The sequence below is a fragment of the Hypanus sabinus genome, unplaced genomic scaffold (genome assembly GCF_030144855.1).
Source record: "Hypanus sabinus isolate sHypSab1 unplaced genomic scaffold, sHypSab1.hap1 scaffold_945, whole genome shotgun sequence".
NCBI lineage: Eukaryota > Metazoa > Chordata > Chondrichthyes > Myliobatiformes > Dasyatidae > Hypanus > Hypanus sabinus.
In genome coordinates this window covers 99874-118646 of record NW_026781799.1, presented here as the reverse complement: position 1 = coordinate 118646, position 18773 = coordinate 99874, and the positions used below count along the sequence as shown (strand labels likewise).

Genomic DNA, 18773 nt, shown 5'->3' with positions numbered 1-18773 from the left:
AGGAGAAATTACATCAGTCAGAGGGAGGTAAATGTGTGGAATTTTTTGCCACGAGCTGCTGTGGGAGCCAAGTCATCAAGTGCATTTAAGGCAGAGAGAGATAGGTTCTTGATTAGCCAGCGTTTCAGAGGGTCTGGGCAAAAACAATGGAGTGGGGATGACTGAAAAAATTAGATCAGCCCACGATTGAATAGCGGAACAGTCTCGATGGTCCGAAAGTACTACTTCGGCTAATATATCTTATGAAACATAGAAAACCTACAGCGCAATACTAATCTCTTAAAATACCCTATCTTATCCGGCTTCATCACAGTTGCTGGCCGCCAATTCCACGAACTGACCACTCTCTGAGTAAAAAAAAAATACCCCTGACGTCTCCACTGTACCTAATCCCCAGCACCTTCAACCTGTGTCCTCTTGTGGCAATCATTTCAGCCCTGGGTTAAACGTCTCTGAATATCCACACGATCAATGCCTCTCATCATCTTACACATCTCTATCAAGTCACCTTTCATCCTCCGTCGTTCCAAGGAGAAAAGGCCGAGTTCACTTAGCCTATTCTTAAAAGGCATGCTCCCCATTCTATGAGACATCCTCGTAAATCTCCTCTGCACCAGTTAGATGGCTGCCTCGTCATTCCTGTAGTGAGCGACCAGAACTGAGCACAGTACTGCAAGTGGGATCTGTCCAAGGTCCTATAAAGTTGCAACATTACCTCTTTGCTCAAATTCAATTTCACGATTGATGAAGGCCAATACACCATATGCCTTCTTACCCATAGAGTCAATCTGTGGAGCTGCTTTGAGCTTCATCTGGACTCGTACCCCAAGATCCCTCTGATCCTCCACACTGCCAACAGTCTTATCATTAAAGCTATATTCTGCCATGATATTTGAACTACCAACATGAACCTCTTCACACCTATCGGGTTGAACTCCATCTGCCCCTTCTCAGCCATGTTTTGTATCCTATCAATATCCCGCTGCAACCTCTTGCAACCCTCCACACTACCCAGAACGTCTCGAAACTATGTGTCATCAGCAAACATACTAACCCATCCCTCCACTTCTTCATCCATGTCATTTATAAAAATCACGAAGAATAAGGGTCACAGAGCAGATCCCTGAGGTACTCCACTGAAGACCTCCATGTACAATGTGATCCGTCTACAACCACTATTTGTCTTCAGTATGCAAGCCTGTTCTGGATCCACTAAGCAATATCCCATTTCATCCCATGCCTCCTTATTTTCTCAATTAGCCTTTCATGGGGTACCTTATCAAAAGCCTTGCTGAAATTTATATATACTAGATATACTGTTCTTCCTTCATCAAATTGTTCAGCCGCATCCTCACGGAAATTTAATCACGGACGTATGGCCCGACCTGCCCTTGACAAAGCCATGCAGACTACTCCTAAATATTATATACCTCTCCAAACGTTCATAAGTCTTGCCTCTCAGGGTCTTCTCCAGCAACTTACCAACCACTGAGGTAAGAATCACTGGTCTATAATTTCCTGCGCTATCTCTACTCACTTTGTGTAATAATGGAAGAACATTCACAACTCTCAAATCCTCCGGAACCTCTCCCGTCCCTATTAATGATGTAGAGATAATCGCCAGAGGCTCAGCAATCTCCTCCCTCGCCTCCCACATTAGCCTTCTTTACATTTCGTCCGTTCCAAGCGACTTATCCAACTTGAAGTTCTCCTAAAACTCCAGCATATTCTCTTTCTAAATATCCACATCCTCAAGCTTTTCAGTCTGCAGCAAGTATCACTACAGTCACTAAGTCACTGAAGTGAAGTTATCATTAAGTTGCTCCTGTGGATTTATAAAGTATATATTATCGTCTTATGGTTGTATGGTCTCTCCGCAGCGGCGCAAGAACAGGAGTCGAAAGTAAAGATCGGAAATAGACCGTACAGTCTGATCTGCCTACTCTGCCTAGTTACGTCCGCCCTCATGGTGGTGGTGGTGGGTCTCTCAATCCATGGTGAGTGGAACGGGCTCCGAGTGGAGTCAGACCATTAATAAAGACAGTGGAATAAATTGTTATGGCAAAACACAACAGTGAAACCAACATCCCCCCTTACCGTAACACCGATTAAAAACAGCTCACCATAGGGAAGTGGGATGAGGTCCTGAATTGTGAGTTTGGGGAAATAGGCAGAAGGCTGAAGCACAGGACCTTAAGGGTGGTGTTCTCTGGATTGCTGCCTCTGTTACGTGATAGTGAAGGAAAGAACTGGAGGAGATGGCCGTTGAATGTGCGGCTGTGGGCTTGGTGCAGGGGGCAAGCTTATAGATTTTTGGATCATTGGGATCCATTTTGGGGAAGGTGGGAACTGTATATATTTGATGGGTGGTACCTGAACCCGAGGGGAAGCAATATCCATGCTGGTAGGTTTGATAGCATGGTTCGTGAGGATTTAAGCTAATTTGCAAGGGGGATGGAACCCGGAGCGATAGAGCAGTGAAAGAAGTGCATGGAGTTAAGCCAGATCTAACATACAAAGAGGCATTGAGGAAAGAGTAGAAGAATAAAGGGTCTAAAAGTAATAAGAAAGAAGGGCGAAAGTGCGTCTGCTTTAATGCAAGAAGCATCAAGAACAAATGTGATGAATTGAGAGCTTGGATCCATACACGGAATTATAATGTAAAGGTTATTACGGAGACTTGGCTGCCACCAGGGCAGGAATGGATTCTCAATATTTCTGGAAGCGGAGGAGGGGTGGCATGACTGGTCAGCTGCAGAAAGGGTGGGTAATGTAGTACTGTTCTCTTTTGAGTCAGTATGGGCGGAATTCCGGAACAAGAAGGGAGAAGCTACTCTATTGGGAGTATTCTATATGCCCTCAGGTAGCAGTAGAGATAGCGAGGAGCATATTTTGGAAAGGTGCATATTTAAGAGGGTTGTTATCATGGATGACTTTAACCTCACTAATTTTGATTGAGAATTGATTCGTTCCAACTGCTTAGACGGGGCAGAGTCAGATATGTGTGTCCAGAACGGATTCCTGTCACAGAGTGTTGACAGGCCGACTGGGGTAATGCCCAAATAGATCTAGTATTAGAAATCGAATTGGGTCAGGTCACAGATCTCTCAGTGGGGGAGCATCTGGGGGGCAGTAACGACCGCTACCTGGCCTTTAGATTTATCATCGAAAAGGCTAGATTCAGAGAGGACAGTAAATAATTTAGTTGGGGAAGGGAAAATGTGAAGCTATCAGACTAGAATTTGCGGGTGTTAATTGCGATGATAATTTGCAAGGAAATAAACTATGGACATAGAACCGCAGAACATTGCGGCAGAGAAACTGGTCTTTTGTCCCTTATTGGGTGTGCCTAAACATTTTTCTGGCCAGTCACACTGGCCATACACCTCTCATCCATGTACATTTCCAGCATTTTCTGAAATGTTAAAAGTGAACTTTTCCCCCTTCACCCTTAACCCATGTCCTCTTTTTTTTTTCCTTCCCTGGCCTCAGTGGAAAAAAGCCCACTTGCATTCACTCTATCTATACCCATTACAATTGAATATAACTCTATCAAATATCCCCTCATTCTTCTACGCTCCAGGGAATAAAGTCTTAATCTAAACTCAATAACCATTAAGCAATTACAGCAAGGAAACAGGCCAGCTCGGTCATTCTAATCCGTGCCGAACGCTTACTCTCACCTGGACCCACCGACCTGCATTCAGCCCATAACCCTCCATTTCTTTGCTGTCCATATACCTCTGTAATTTTACTTTCAATGACAATATCAAACCCGCCTCTACCACTAAGACTGGAAGCTTGTTACACACAGCTACTACTCTCTGAGTAAAGAAGTCTCCCCTGGTGTTTCCCCTAAACTTTTACCCCTTAAATCTCAACTAATGTACTCTTGTTTGAATCTCCCCTACTCTCAATGGAAACAGCCTATCCACGTCAACTCTATCTATCCCCCTCTTAATTTTAAATACCTCTATCAAAGACCCCCTCAACCTTCTACGCTCCAAATAATAAAGGCCTGACTTGGTCAACCATTCTCTGTCAGTTAGGTGCTGAAACCCAGGTAACATTCTAGTAAATTTCCTCTGTACTCTCTCTATTTTGTTGACATCTTTCCTATAATTCGTTGACCAGAACTGTACACAATACTCCAAATATTGCCTTCCAATGCCTTGTACATTCTTAACCATACATCCCAACTCCGATACTCAATGCGTTGATTTATAAAGGACTGCATACCAACAGTTTTCTTTACGACTCTATCCACTTCAGTTTCCATCTTCAAGGAACTAGGCTCCATTATTCCTAGAACACTCTGTTCTACTTCATTCTTCAATGGCCTACCACTTACCATGTATGTCCTATTTTGATTAGTCCTACCAAAATGTAACACCTCACACATCAGCATTAAACTTCATCTGCCATCGCTCAGCCCACTCCTCTAACTAGACTAAACCTCTCTGAAATCACTCTGCAGGCTTTGAAAACCTACTTCATTGTCCACAACGTCACCTATCTTATTATCATCTGCATACTTACTAATCCAATTTACTACTCCATCATACAGATTATTTATGTATATGATAAATACAATTGAGGCACACCACTGGTCACCGGCCTACAACCTGACAACGATGTATCGATTACTACTCTCTGGCATCGCCCATCCAGCCACTGTTGAATACATTTTACTACTTCAATGTTAATACCTAACGATTGAAACTTCCTAACTAACCTTCCATGTCGAACCTTGTCAAATCTATTCAACCTTTCTTTGTAACTCAGTTTCTTAAATCCCGGCAACATCCATGTAAACCTTCTCAGCATTCTTACCTTATTAATAACTTTCCAGTAATTCGGTGACCAAAGCGTCACGCAATTCTCCAAATTCTTCCTCACCAATGCCTTATACAACCTCATCATAACGTTCCAATTCTTATATACAATACTTTGATATATAAAGACCAATGTACCAAGAGCTCTCGTTACTACCCTATCTAACTGTGACGGCACTTTTAGGAAATTTTGTATCTGTATTCCCAGATCCATCTGTTCTACTGCATTCCTCAGTGCCCTACCATTTACCTTGTATTTTCTCCTTGGTTTGTCCTTCCAAATTGCAATACTACACTCTTGTCTGTATTAAACTCCATCTGCCATTCTTCAGCCTATTTTACCAGCTGGTACAAATACCTCTGCAAGTTTAAAAATCTTCCTCACTGTCACTGCGCCTCCAATCTTGGTATCATCAGCACATTTGCTGATCAAATTTACTACTTTACATTCCAGATCATTGATATAGATGACAAATAAAAATGGACCCAGCACTGATCCTACTAGTCCCAACCACACAAATTGTGGCAGGATATATGGTCGAAGTTTAGGGATCTCTGGCAGGATGTTAGGGATAAAATTGTCTTGAGACTAAGATAAAGAACGGTAGGGTGAAGCAACCATGGGTAACTAGTGAGGTGGAAAATCTCGTCAGTTGGAAGAAGGCAGCATACCTGCTGTTTAGGAAGCAATGGACAGATGTGTCTATTGAAGAATAAAGGATAGCAAGAAAGGAGCTTAAGAGGGTCTCAGAAGAGCCAGAAGCGGACATGAGAAGGCCTTTGCGAGTAGGGTGAGGCATTCCTCCGTTATCAGAAGAATAAAAGGAAGACAGGAGTGAAGGAAGGACCAATTAGAGAGAAAGGTGGGATAAAGTTGGGCCTGGAGACTGCGGAAGAGAGCGAGGTCTTCAATGAATAGTTATCTTCGGTATTCACCAATGAGAGAGAACCTGATGACGGTGAGGACAATATGATGGACGTTGATGTTCTGGAGCATGTTGATTGTAGTGGAGATGACGTGTTGTTGTTCAAATTTATGAGAACGGGTAAGTAAAGGGGCCTGACGGAATGTTCCCCAGGCTGTTCCACGATGTGAGGATAATGATTGCTGAGCCTCTGTTTAGGATCGTTATGTCCTCGTTCTCCACCGGAATGGTACCGCAGAATTGGGGGGAAGCGAAAGTTGTCCTCTTGCTCGACAAAGGTAGTAGGGATAGTACGGGTAATTATAGACCAGTGAGCCTCACGTCGGGCGTGGGAAACCGGTTGGAAAATATTCTTAGACAGATGATTTATGGGAATTTAGAGAATAATGGTCTGGTCAGGGACCGTCAGCATGGCTTTATGAAAGACAGATCGTGTCTAACAAGCCTGATAGATTTCTTTGAGGAGTTAACCAAACTTACAGATGAGAGTATTGCAGTAGATATGGTATAGATGGCGGTTAGTAAGGCGTTTGACAAGGTTCCACACTGTAGGCTAATTCATAAAATCAGAAGGCATGGGATACCGGGACATTTGGCCAGGTGAATGCGGTATTTATTTTTTCTGCAGGAAACAGAGGGTTGTGGGGGGAGGGGAGAAGTACATTCGGATTGGAAGGTTGTGACCAATGCTGTCCATCAAGGATCCTTTCTGGGACCTCTACCTTTTGTGATTTTCATTATCGACCTGGATGTGAGGGTAGAAGGGTGGGTTGGCAAGTTTGCAGACGACAAAAAGTTTGGTGGTGTTTTAGATAGTGTAGAAGATTGTCGAAGATTGCAGAGAGACATTGTTTGGATGCAGCAGTTGGCTGAGAAGAAGCAGTTGGTGTTCAACCCCGAGAAGTGTTAGGTAATACACCTTGTAAGAACAACCTCCAAGGCAGTGTAAAACGTAAATGGCAGAACACATGGTAGTGTGGAGGAGTAGAGGGATCTGGGTGTACATGTCCACCGATCCCTAAAGTTTGCCCTACAGGTAGATAGGGTACTTAAGACAGCGTATGGGGTATTAGCAATCAAATTTCGAGAGGTAGAGTTTATGATTTGTGAGAACATAGAACATGGAATAGTACAGCACATTACAGGCCTTTCAACCCACAATGCTGTGCCAAATATCTAATACTGCATCCGATATACCACCCTACTTAAATTTCTCCAAATACCTGTCTCGTAGCCTCTTAAACTTCTCTCTTAGATCTGCCTCCACCACTGACTCAGGCAGTGCATTCCACGCACCAAACACTTTCTGAGTGAAAAACCTTCCTCTAATATCCACTTGAACTTCCGTCTCCTTAACTTCGACAATCCCCTACACTATCTACGACACGACCAACCATTGTATCGTCCGCAAACTTGCTAACCCACACTTCTACCACCATATCCAGGTCGTTAATGAAAATCACGGAAATTAATGGTCCCAGAAAAAATACTTGTGGGACACCACTAGTTAAAGCTCTCCATTCTGAATGTACTGCCTCCACCACGACCCTCTGCCTTCTGCAAGCAAGTCTATTCTGAATCCACTTGGCCAAACCTCCCTGGATCCCATGCCTTCTGACTATCTGAATACGCCTACCGTGTGGAACCTTATCAAATCCCTTACTAAAATCCATGTAGATCACATCCACAGCACTACACTCATCTATATGCCTGGTCACCACCTCAAATGTTCTATCAGGCTTGTTAGACACGATCTGCCCTTCACAAAGCCATGCTGAATGTCCCTGATCAGACCATGATTCTCTAAATTCCCATAGATCCTATCTCTAAGAATCGTTTCCAAAAGCTTTCCCGCCACAGACGTAAGGCTCACTTTCTATAATTAATATAATTATAGCTGTCCACAGTATCTATTCCTGTTAATATCTTGTACACCTCTATCATGTCTCCTCTCATCCTCCTTCTCTCGAAAGAGTAAAGCCCTAGCGCCCTTAATCTCTGATCGTAATCCATACTCTATATACCAAGCAGCGTCCTGGTAAATCTCTGTATCCTTTCCAGTAATCCACATCCTTCCTATAGTGAGGTGACCAGAACTGGACAGAGTTCTCCAAGTTTGGCCTAAGCAGAGTTTTATATCCCTACTACCCTATCCCTATCCCAACAAACATTTTTGAACAAGGGGACAACATTCGCCTACCTCCAGTCCTCTGCTACCATTCCCATGGACAACGAGGACAGAAAGATCCTAGCCAGATGCTCGATAATCTCTTCCTTCGCCTCGTGGAGCGGCCTGGGGGAATATTCCGTCAGGCCCTGGGGGCTTTTCCGTCCTAATGCATTTTAACAACCCCAACACCTCCACTCCCTTAATATAAATGTTCTAGAACATCAACCTCACTCATATTGTCCTTACCGTCATCAAATTCACGCTCATTGATAAATACCGAAGAGAAGTATTCATTGTGGACCACGCTCACCTCCAAAGCCTTTAGGCACATCTTCCCACTTCTATCTCTGATTGGTCCTACCATTACTGTTGTCATCCTTTTGTTCTTCACATAATTGAAGAATGCCTTAGGGCTTACCTTTACCCTACACGCCAAGGCTTTCTCATGACGCCTTCTTGCGCTACTCAACCCCTTCTTAAGCTTCTTTCTTTCTACACTTTTTCCTCAATAGACCCATCTGATCCTTGCTTCCTAATCCTCATGTATGCTGCCTTCTTTCACCTGACTAGATTTTCCACTTCACTTGAAACCCATGGTTCCTTCACCCTACAATTCTTTCTCTTCTGCACCGGGACAAATTGATCCCTAAAGTCCTGCAAGATATTCATAGTACATTTCACTGCAAATACATCATCCCTATTCACACCCGTATGTTCTCGCTTTATAGCCTCATAATTTCCCCTTCCCCAATTAAAAATTTTCCTGTCCTCTCTGATTCTATCCTTTTCCATTATAATGCTAAATGCCTGGGGGCGGTGATCACAGTCCCCCAGATGCTCACCCACTGAGAGATCCGTGACCCTCTCGGGTTCGTTACCTAATACTAGATCTAGTATGGCATTCCCCCTAGTCGGCATGTTAGCATACTGTGATAGTAATTCGTCCTGGACACAGTAAAGAAACTCTGCCCCATCTAAGCCCTTGGAACTAAACACGTGCCGATCAATATTAGGGAAGTTAATGTCACCTATGATAACAACCCTGTTATTTTTGCACCTTTCATAACTGCCTTCCAATCTGTTCCGCTGTACCTCTGCTGCTACCAGTAGAATCACCCCAGTACAGTAACAGCTCCCTTTCTTTTCATGGCTTCCACCCATACTGACTCAAAAGAGGATCCTGCATCATTACAAACCCTTTCTGTAGATGTAATAGTATGCCTGACCAGTAATGCCACCCCTCCGCCCCTCTCCCACCTCTTTGATCCTTTTAAAGCACTGAAAACCAGGAATATTGAGAATCCATTCCTACCCTGGTGCCAACCATGTCTCTATCATGGCCACTACATCATAATTCCATGTATGTACCCAAGCTCTCAATTCATCACATTTGTTCCTGATTCTTCTTGCATTGAAGTACACACAATTTAGCCCTTTACTATCTTTAAACCCTTTATTCGGCTTCTCTTTCCTCAATGCCTCCCTATATTTTAGATCTGGCTTTACTCCATGCACTTCTTGCACTTTCCTATCGCTCCGGGTCCCATCACCCTTGCAAATTAGTCTAAACCCTCCAGAACCATAGTAGAAAACATGCATGCAATGATAGTGCTCCCCCTTGAGTTTAGGTTCAACCCATACAATCTGCACACGTCCTAACATCCCCAGAATAGATCCCAATGATCCAAAAATCTCAAACCCTGCACCATGTACCAGCTCCTCAGCCACGCATTCATTTGCCAACTCTTCCAATTCTTACCATCACTATCACGTAGCCCTGGCAGTAATCCTGAGAACACAACCCTTGAGGTCCTGTTCTTTAGCCTTCTGCCTAGTTCCCGTAACTCACTCTTCTGACCCTCATCACTCTTTCAGCCTATGTTGTTGGTACCAACATGTATCACGACTTCTGGTTGCTTTCCGTCTCGTGCCAGGATGTCAACACTCGGTCAGAGACATCCCGGACTCTGGAACCCGGGAGGCAACAAACCATGCGGGTTTCCTTCTCACATCCACAAAATCTCCGTCTGCTCCCCTGACTATCGAGTCCCCAATGACGACAGCTCTCCTCGTCCCCGTCCCATCCTTCTGCACCACAGGGTCAGACTCAGTGCCAGAGGCACTGTGGCTCACACCTGGTCGGTTTTCCTCGCCAACAGCATAATTAAGTGAGGTAATGGTGTAGCTCTATAAAACTCAAGTTAGGCCACACTTGGAGTACTGTCTACGGTTCTGATCGCCACACTATAGGAAGGATGTGGAAGCATTGGAAAGGGAACAGCGGAGATTTACCAGGATGCTGCCTGGTTTAGAGAGTGTGCATTACGATCAGAGATTAAGGGAGCTAAGGCTTTACTCTTTGGCGAGAAGGAGGATGAGCGGAGACAAGATAGGGGTATACAAGATATTAAGAGGAATATGTACAGTGGACAGCTAGCGTCTCTTCCCCAAGGGACCACTGCTCAATACAACAGGTAAGTGTTAGGAAGTTGAAGGGGGATATTAGAGGAAATTCTTTTTTAAAAAAAATATTCAGAGTGTGGTTCGTGCGTGGAATGCACTTCATTAGTCAATAGCAGAGGCAGATTCATCAGAGAAATTTAAGAGGCTGCTGGACAGGTATGTGGGGAGTTATATGCGAAGCAAGGTTTACGGGTCGGCATAACATTGTGGGCCGAAATGCGTGTACTGTGCTTTACAATTCTATGCTCTATCTCCTACAACACGGACACTCCCCTGACCGTGATAAGAACACGGTCTTTACCGTAACACAATCAAGACTCATGCTGACTCCGACACGCCATTCACCATTACATTGACAATGCTCTTACCGTATTACGGTCACGACCTTCAAAGTGACATAGATACACACTTAACCGCGAAACCGACACGACCATCGCAGTGACACGCACAAGTCTGTCACACTGACCATATGTTACCCTTCAGTAACAACGACATGTCCCTGACGGTGTTACTGATAAACTCCTCAAGGCACCAAACAAACACACCTCTCAGTGACACTGACACGTTCTTCACCGTGACGCTGAGGTTGCGTACTCCGTGGCATCTTCACGCTCCTCAATGTGATCCGCTCCGCACCGCATCTTGAAAAAGACTCAGACGTCTATGTAACACCCCTTACCGTGACAGTATCGCTCATTAACATAACGCCGATGCACAGATCACTGAGACAATAAACCACACCTCACCCTGACACAGGCAAAACCCTCACCGGGATACAGACACCTAAGTTCACAATAACACCGACATAGTGCTCTCCGTGACACCGACACACATCTCAGTGTGACCCTCTCACTCACACCGTGGCCATGACATGTCTCTCTCCGTGACACAGACATACCCCTCTCTGTGAAACCAGCGAACCTCACACCATGACACAGATACTCCACCCACCGTGACACCACAAGTCCCCTCACCCACACATTTTCCTCGCCCATGGAAATAACAACACCTTCACCGGGACATTGATATACCCCTCAGTGTGAAACATACACGCCCGACAATGTGGCGCAGACGCTTCTCACTGTGCCAACAGCACATCCTTCACTATGACACTCTTCACCGTGACACTGACAAAACACTCTCTGTGACCCGTTCGGTAGCGTGACGCTGACTCATGTATCACTGTAAACGCTAAACATCCCTCACCATCTCTCTCAGTGTCACAGATTCGTCAGTCTTACGAAACATGGCACCGAAACTCTAATCTGTCCGATCTTAAACGAATGAACAACAATCTCCGTCTCCAGTTCACTGAGATGGAAACGAAGTACAGATCTGTCAAAGAAACCAAGGCTGAAATCTGTGAATTGTTGACCAGCAGAAGAGGTGAGGCATCATCCCCCTCTTTCACCCGCTCCTCATCACACGGTAGGCATGGAGAGAGGAAGCGGTACTCTGTGCTTAGCATCAGGAGTGTGTGAAGAGTTGGGATGGAGGGTGATTCACACTGTCTTTGACCCGGCGAGCATGATGGGACTACATGAAGGGTGTTTCCCTCTGTCACTGAATCTAGGACAGTGTGATGGGAGGTTGTGGAGGTGGATTCACTCTGTTTTTGAACACGGGATTGTGAGACGTAACATTGCTGCTTCACTCCATGTCTCACTCTGGGAGTGTCTAATGGATCCAAATTTATTCTGTGTGTGACAGCGGGATTGTCTGACGGGACACTGCCCAGAGAGATACACCCCATGTCTGATCCGTGAAGTGTGTTGTGGCACCGTGGAGAGAGCTTTTCACTCTGACCCCGGTAGTGTGTGATGGGACGGTGTGGAGGGAGATTCACTCTGTGTCTGATCCCGGGAGTCTGTGATGGGACGGTGTGGAGGGAGATTCACTCTGTGTCTGACCCCGGGAGTGTGAGATGGGACGGTGTGGAGGGAGATCACTCTGTGTCTGACCCCGGGATTGTGTGATGGGACGGTGTGGAGGGAGATTCACTCTGTGTCTGACTCCGGGAGTGTTTGACGGGATTGTGTGGAGGGAGATTCAATCTGTGTCTGAATCCGGGAGTGTGTGAAGGGATCGCCGAGAGTGAGCCTTTGTGTTTGATTCCAGGAGTGGTGATGGGACAGTACAGATGGATGTTTATTCTATGTGACACCGGATTGTGTGATTGGAGGGAGTCTGACCCCATGAGTGTGCCATGGGAGGGTCTGGGCGAAGCTTCGCTTTGTGTGAAAACACAGGTGGTTGTGATGGAATGGTTCAGAGAGAGCCTCGCTCTGTGACCCTCCAGGAATTGCGTGATGGGACGTAAAGACGGAGATTCACACTGTTGTATACTCGGGAGTGTGAGATGGGGGCGTGTGGAGGCAGCTTCACTCTGTGTCTGAAATTTGCTGCGTTGAGAAGCTGACTATGGATAATCACTCTCACTCCGATATTCGTCGTGTGCGCTGAGGGAGTTTCCTTCTGTGTCTAACCGCTGGAGAGTGTGATGGGGCCGTGGAGAGAGAGTCTCACGCTGTGTCTAATCAAGCTGTGTGTGATTAGACTTTGTAGAGGATCTAAATTCTGTTCTCTGATCCAGGGAGTGTGTGAGGGGCGGTGTTGAGGGAGCCGGAATCTGTGCCTAACCCCGGGAGTGTATGAGGGGCGGTGAACTAGGAGGAACACTCAGAATCTGACTTGGGAAAAGTGTGACAGGATGGTGTGCAAGAAACTTCACATCACGTCTGACCGCTGGAATGATTGTTTGTGTCTGTCTCCGAGAGTGTTTGATGGAACAATATGGATGGAAGCTTCACTCCACGTCTGAGCCCGGGCGTTTATAAAAGGCAGTGAACACGGAGCTTCAATCCACGTCTGACGCCTGGAGTATGTGATGGGTCCGCGGGGAGGGAGATTCAATCTGCGTCTGACCGTGTTAGTGTGTGATCGGACGGTGCAGGGAACTTAACACTGTGTCTCACCCCGTGTATGTACGATGGGACTCTGTGTTTGACACTATGCGCGTGTGATGAGTAGCTATGGCGGGAATGGGGGTTGGGTGAGAGGTTTTGGGTTTGCGTTCATGCGTGTGTCTGACACACGGAACGTTAACGCATGCCTGGAGAGGAGGCATGATAGAGGTATACATGATATTAAGTGGAATAGATATAGTGGACAGCCAGCGCCTCTTTCCCAGGGCACCACTGCTCAATACAAGAGGATATGGCTGTAAGATAAGGGGAGGAAAGTTCACCGGGGATATTAGAGAAAGGTATTTCACTTAGAGAGTGGTTGGTGCGTGGAATGCACTGCGTGAGTCAGTGGGGGAGACAGATACACCAGTGACGTTTAATAAACTACGAGATAAGTATATGGAGGAATTGTGGGCTGAAGGACCTGTAACGTTCTGTACTATTCGATGTTCTATGTTTAAGAGTCACGAGGTAATGGTGTAGATCTGGAAAAGTCTGGTTCGGCCACACTTGGAGTACTGTGTCCAGTTCTGGACGTCTCACTATTGAAAGGATGTGGAAGCATTGGAAAGGGTACAGAGGAGATTTACCTGGTTTGGAGAGTATAGATGATGATCAGATATTAAGGGAGCGAGGGTTTTACAAAGAGAGAAAGAGGATGTGAGGAGACATGTCGGAGGTGTATAAGATATTAAGAAGAATGTATAGAGTGGATAGCCAGCACTTCTTCTGAAGGGCACCACTGATCAGTACAAGAGGACATGACATTAAGTTAACGGGTGGGATGTTCAAGGGGGATATTAAAGGAAGCTTTTTTTTAACTCTATACCTCTAACTATCGAGTCTTCTATCACTACCGCTCTCCTCCTCTAACCCCTCCCTTCTGCACCGCAGAACCAGACTCAGTGCCAGAGATCCAGCAGCCGCAGCTTGTCGCAGGTAAGTCATCCCTCCCAACATCATCCAAATCGGTATACATGTTGTTGAGGGGAAAGGCCACGGGGGATCCCTGCTCTGTCTGCCCTTCCCCCCTTCCCTCGCGTGACGATAACCTAATTACCGGTGCGCTGCTTCTTTGCCGTAACTACCTCCCTGAAACCACTATCTATAAACTCATCATTCTGGGGATTGATCCGGAGGTTAGGAGCTGCAGCTGGATGCACTTCCTGCAGATGTCGTTATTAGCGACAGAGAAGGTCTCCCTGACTACCCTCACCCTTCAAGGAGTACATTCCAACATCCTGCCTGACATGTTCTATAACTCTAAACTAACGAAACAAAACTCACCGGAACCTACATTTGATAAGGTTCCACACGGTAGGCTTATTCTGAAAGGCAGAAGACACGGGCTCCAGGGAAGTTTGGCCAGGTGGATTCAGAGTTGGCTTGCCTGCAGAAAACTGGAGGGAGTACATTCGGATTGGAGGGCTGTGTCTAGTGGTTTCCCACAATGTCGGTTCTGGGACTCCTACTTTTCGTGAATATTATTAACGACCTGGATGTGGGGGTAGACATCTGGGTTGGCAGGTTTTCAAACGACCCGAAGGTTTGTGGTGTTGTGGATCGTGTGGAGGATTGTCAAAGACTGCAGGGAGACATTGACAAGATGCAGAAATGGGCTGAGAAGCGGCAGATGCAGTTCCTCTCGGAGAAGTGTGAAGTGCTACTCTTTGGAAAGACAAACTCTAAGGCAGAGTACAATGTAAATGGCAGGATACTTGGTAGTGTGGAGGAGCCGAGGGATCTGCGGGTGTATGTCTGCAGATCCTTAAACGTTGCCTCACAGGTAGAGAGGGTAGTTACGAAAGCTTAAGGACTGTTACTTTTCATTCGTCAAGGGATAGAGTTTAAGATTCACGAGGTAATGATGCAGCTCCACAAAACTCCGGTTAGGCCACACTCGGAGTATTGTGTCCAGTTTAGGTCCCCTCACTAGAGGAAGGATGTGGAAGCATTGGGAAGGGTACAGAGGAGATTTACCATGATGCTGCCTGGTTTAGTGAGTATACATTATGAAGAGAGATTGAAAGAGTTAAAGCTTTACTCTTTGGAAAGAATGAGGATGAGAGGAGACATGATAAAGGTATACAAAATATTAAGACGAATAGATAGAGTGCACAGCCAGCGCGTCTTCTCCAGGGCGCCACTGCTGAATACAAGAAGACATGGCTTTAATGTAAGGGGTGGAAATTTCAAGGGGGATATTAGAGGAAGGCTTTTTACTCAGAGAGTGGTTGGTTTGTGGAATGCACTGCCTGAGTCAGTGGTGGAGACAGATGTACTGGTGAAATTTAAGAGACTACTAGACAGGCATATAGAGGAAATTAATGTAGGGGGATATATGGGAGGAAGGGTTTAAGTATAGGCACAACATTTTGGGCCACATGGCCTGTACTGTGCTGTATTATTCTATGTTCCATGTTCTATTCACCCTGTGTCTTGATCCCGGGAGTGTGTGATGGATGGTGTGGAGAGAAATTCACTCTGTCTGATCTTTGTAAATTTACAATGAGACGTTGTGTATGGGATATTCACTCTGTGCGTGACCTCAGGTGTGCGTGATTCTACCCCGTGGAGAGAATTTCACTCTGTGTGTCACCCCGGGTGCGTGTGACAGGAAAGTCTGAAGGGAGATTCACTCTGTGTCTCACTGTTTCTTATTCCTGATTTCCAGAGCAAACGTATTCCAAGGACTGGGTCACAAATAAAGATCGGTGTTATTACGTATCCACGTTTGATACCACTTTCCAAAAAGCGGAGCAAGAATGTTCAAACCGTGACACAAGGCTGCTGGAAATCAATACAAGTGATGAAGCGGTATGTGTCACAGCTCGAAAAGATCACACAGTAACACAGGAATCATCGCAAACCTCCGGGGTCAGAAACAGAGTGAATCTCCCTCCACACCGTCTTATCACACCTTCCCGGGGTCAGACATAGAGTGAATCTCCATCCACACAGTCTCATCACACACTCCCGGGGTCAGAAACAGAGTGAATCTTCCACCACACCGTCCCATCACACACTCCCGGGGTCAGAAACAGAGTGAATCTCTCTCCAAACCGTCCGATCACACACTCCCGGGTTCAGACACAGAGTGAATCTCCCTCCACACCGTCCCATCACACACTCCTGGCGTCAGACACAGAGTGAATCTCCCTCCACACCGTCCCATCACAAAATCCCAGGGACAGACAATGAGTTAAGCTCCCTCCTCACCGTCCCATCACACACTCCCGGGGTCAGATACAAAGTGAATCTCCCTCCACGCTGTCCCATCTCACACTCCCGGGATCAGACACAGAGTGAATCTTCCTCCACACTGTCCCATCCCACACTCCCGGGGTCAGACACAGAGTGAAGCTTCCTCCACAGCGTCCCATCACACTCTCCCGGGATCAGACACAGAGTGATTCACCCTACATACCGTCTCATCACACACTCCCGGGGTCAGACACAGAGTGAATCTCCGTCCGCACCGTCCCATCACACACTCCCGGGGTCAGACACAGAGTGAATCTCCGTCCGCACCGTCCCATCACACACTCCCGGGGTCAGACACAGAGTGAAGCTTCCTCCACAGCGTCCCATCACACACTCCCGGGGTCAGACACAGAGTGAATCTCCCTCCACACCGTCCCATCCCACACTCCCGGGGTCAGACACGGAATGAAGCTCCTTCCAGACAGACCCATCCCAGATTTCTGTTGTAATCAGCTGAGAGAAGTACATATTTTTCGATTCTACGCATTAATCAAGTTAATTTAACTTCCCAGCGCTTTGTATCCCACAATCTTCTGGACAACAAACTTGCTTACTGGATTGGAAAATGCGAAAACGGGTGAGATTATCACTAATCTGTGGGGTGAAGATTGGTTATTGACATAGTCCTGACGGGAGCAATTGGGATTACGGTCTGAATTAGTTTCGTGGGGAAAGGGAGGGGCATTGTGATTTGTTTGTAGACAGTCCGAGTTTGTCGGGAGCGTGCTGTACAATGGGAACATTTTCGGGCTGAAAGTGTCTGTCGGGGAGGACACTGCAGTGGGAATATTTTGGAAACTGACAGAGGGCAGTGGGGAGAGATCAGTGACAGAGATTATTTTCGTGCTGACGCATGTGGGATTGGTAAGTGACGTGCAGTGGGATTATTTTGGAGATTTTCGCCTGGCTGTGAGCAAAGGGAGCAACAGTGGGATGAGTTTGGTGAATGACATGTATCTGAGTGGAGAGAGTAGTTTGGATTAGTTTGGAGACAGATACAGGGCGGTGGTACACAATGGGATAACGGAATTAGTTTGCGAACTGAGGCAAGGAGGTGGGAGAGAGGGTGCCAGTGGTATAAGTCTGGAGGCGGACCAGAGGGTATGGGGATAGCGCGGTGTAGTGGGATATGTCAGGAGACAGACACGAAGCTCTGGGTAAAGGAAGAGACAACGAGATGAACCTGGAACCACACAGGGCTGAGTGTGGAACAGTGGGATTCATTTCGGACAGACATAGGTCTGTGGGGAGACGGTGGGACAGTGGGGTTTGTTCGGGGACTGAAACAGATCAGAGGGGGGAGGGTGGGCCTGTTCGATTCGTATGGGGACTGAAAGTGGTCTGTGGTGAGGAAGCGGTTCGGTGGGATTAGTTTGGGGGATACGGGGCTGTGGGGAATCATTGGGTCAGTAAGATTAGTTAGGGAACTAACACAGGGTTGTGGGGAGACATTCGGACCGTGGTATTTTTCTGAGTACCGGCACGGGGACGTGGGGGAGAGTGGTTGTGTGGGACGTTTGAGAACTCATACAGGCAATTAGAGATCGAATTCATGGGATTGGCTTGGGGACGGACTCCGCTCGGGTCCTCTACTGAAGCTGTTTTGTCTCTGTTGAAATTGTTTAACCCTCCTGTATAGGACTGTGGGCCAGAGTCTCCTGTACAAGCCCTCTGGAACGACCGTCTGCAGACTGTGCGGAAGTGGTGACACTTGTGATGTTCCCGATCGGCGGTTCATCTGCGAGAAGTCGGCACCTTTGTTCCCGGATGTTCCTGAAAAGGTCCAGGGTCTCTGCCAACAGCCAGTGGAGTCGACATGAATCAAGCGACTGCCCCCATTTTTTCCACCTTCTCTCTCACTCCTAAATCCTTTCAAATTCCCTCCCCACACTCTCTGTCCCTCCCTCCTACTCCATCTCCTCTTGTTGCAATCATATTCTCCCCACCAGACCCCGACAATTCCCTCTCGCCGTCTATCCCCTTCTCTCTCGCCATTCCCCCGTCCCGCTCTTCCGCGCTCCCTCTACCTTTCTCTCTACCCCCTCGCCTCCCCTTATTTCCTCAAACTTTCTCCGCCCACTCTTTCTCTTCTCCCTCTGCACACCTCTTACATCTCTCTCTCCTTCGCTCCCCCAGACACTCTCTGTCT

At 46.6% G+C, this 18773-nt stretch overlaps 1 protein-coding gene across 1 annotated transcript in view; it reads left to right on the top strand.

Annotated features, from left to right (window-relative positions):
• LOC132390537 (uncharacterized) overlaps window positions 1–18444 on the top strand; it is a 47853-nt gene extending 29409 nt beyond the window's left edge. Inside the window, exons 7-10 of the mRNA XM_059963152.1 lie at window positions 1881–1997; window positions 11613–11780; window positions 16035–16146; window positions 18264–18444. Coding sequence (XP_059819135.1) covers window positions 1881–1997; window positions 11613–11780; window positions 16035–16146; window positions 18264–18444 — 578 coding nt within the window. The remainder of the gene's footprint in view (window positions 1–1880; window positions 1998–11612; window positions 11781–16034; window positions 16147–18263) is intronic.
• Window positions 18445–18773: the final 329 nt, after the last annotated feature.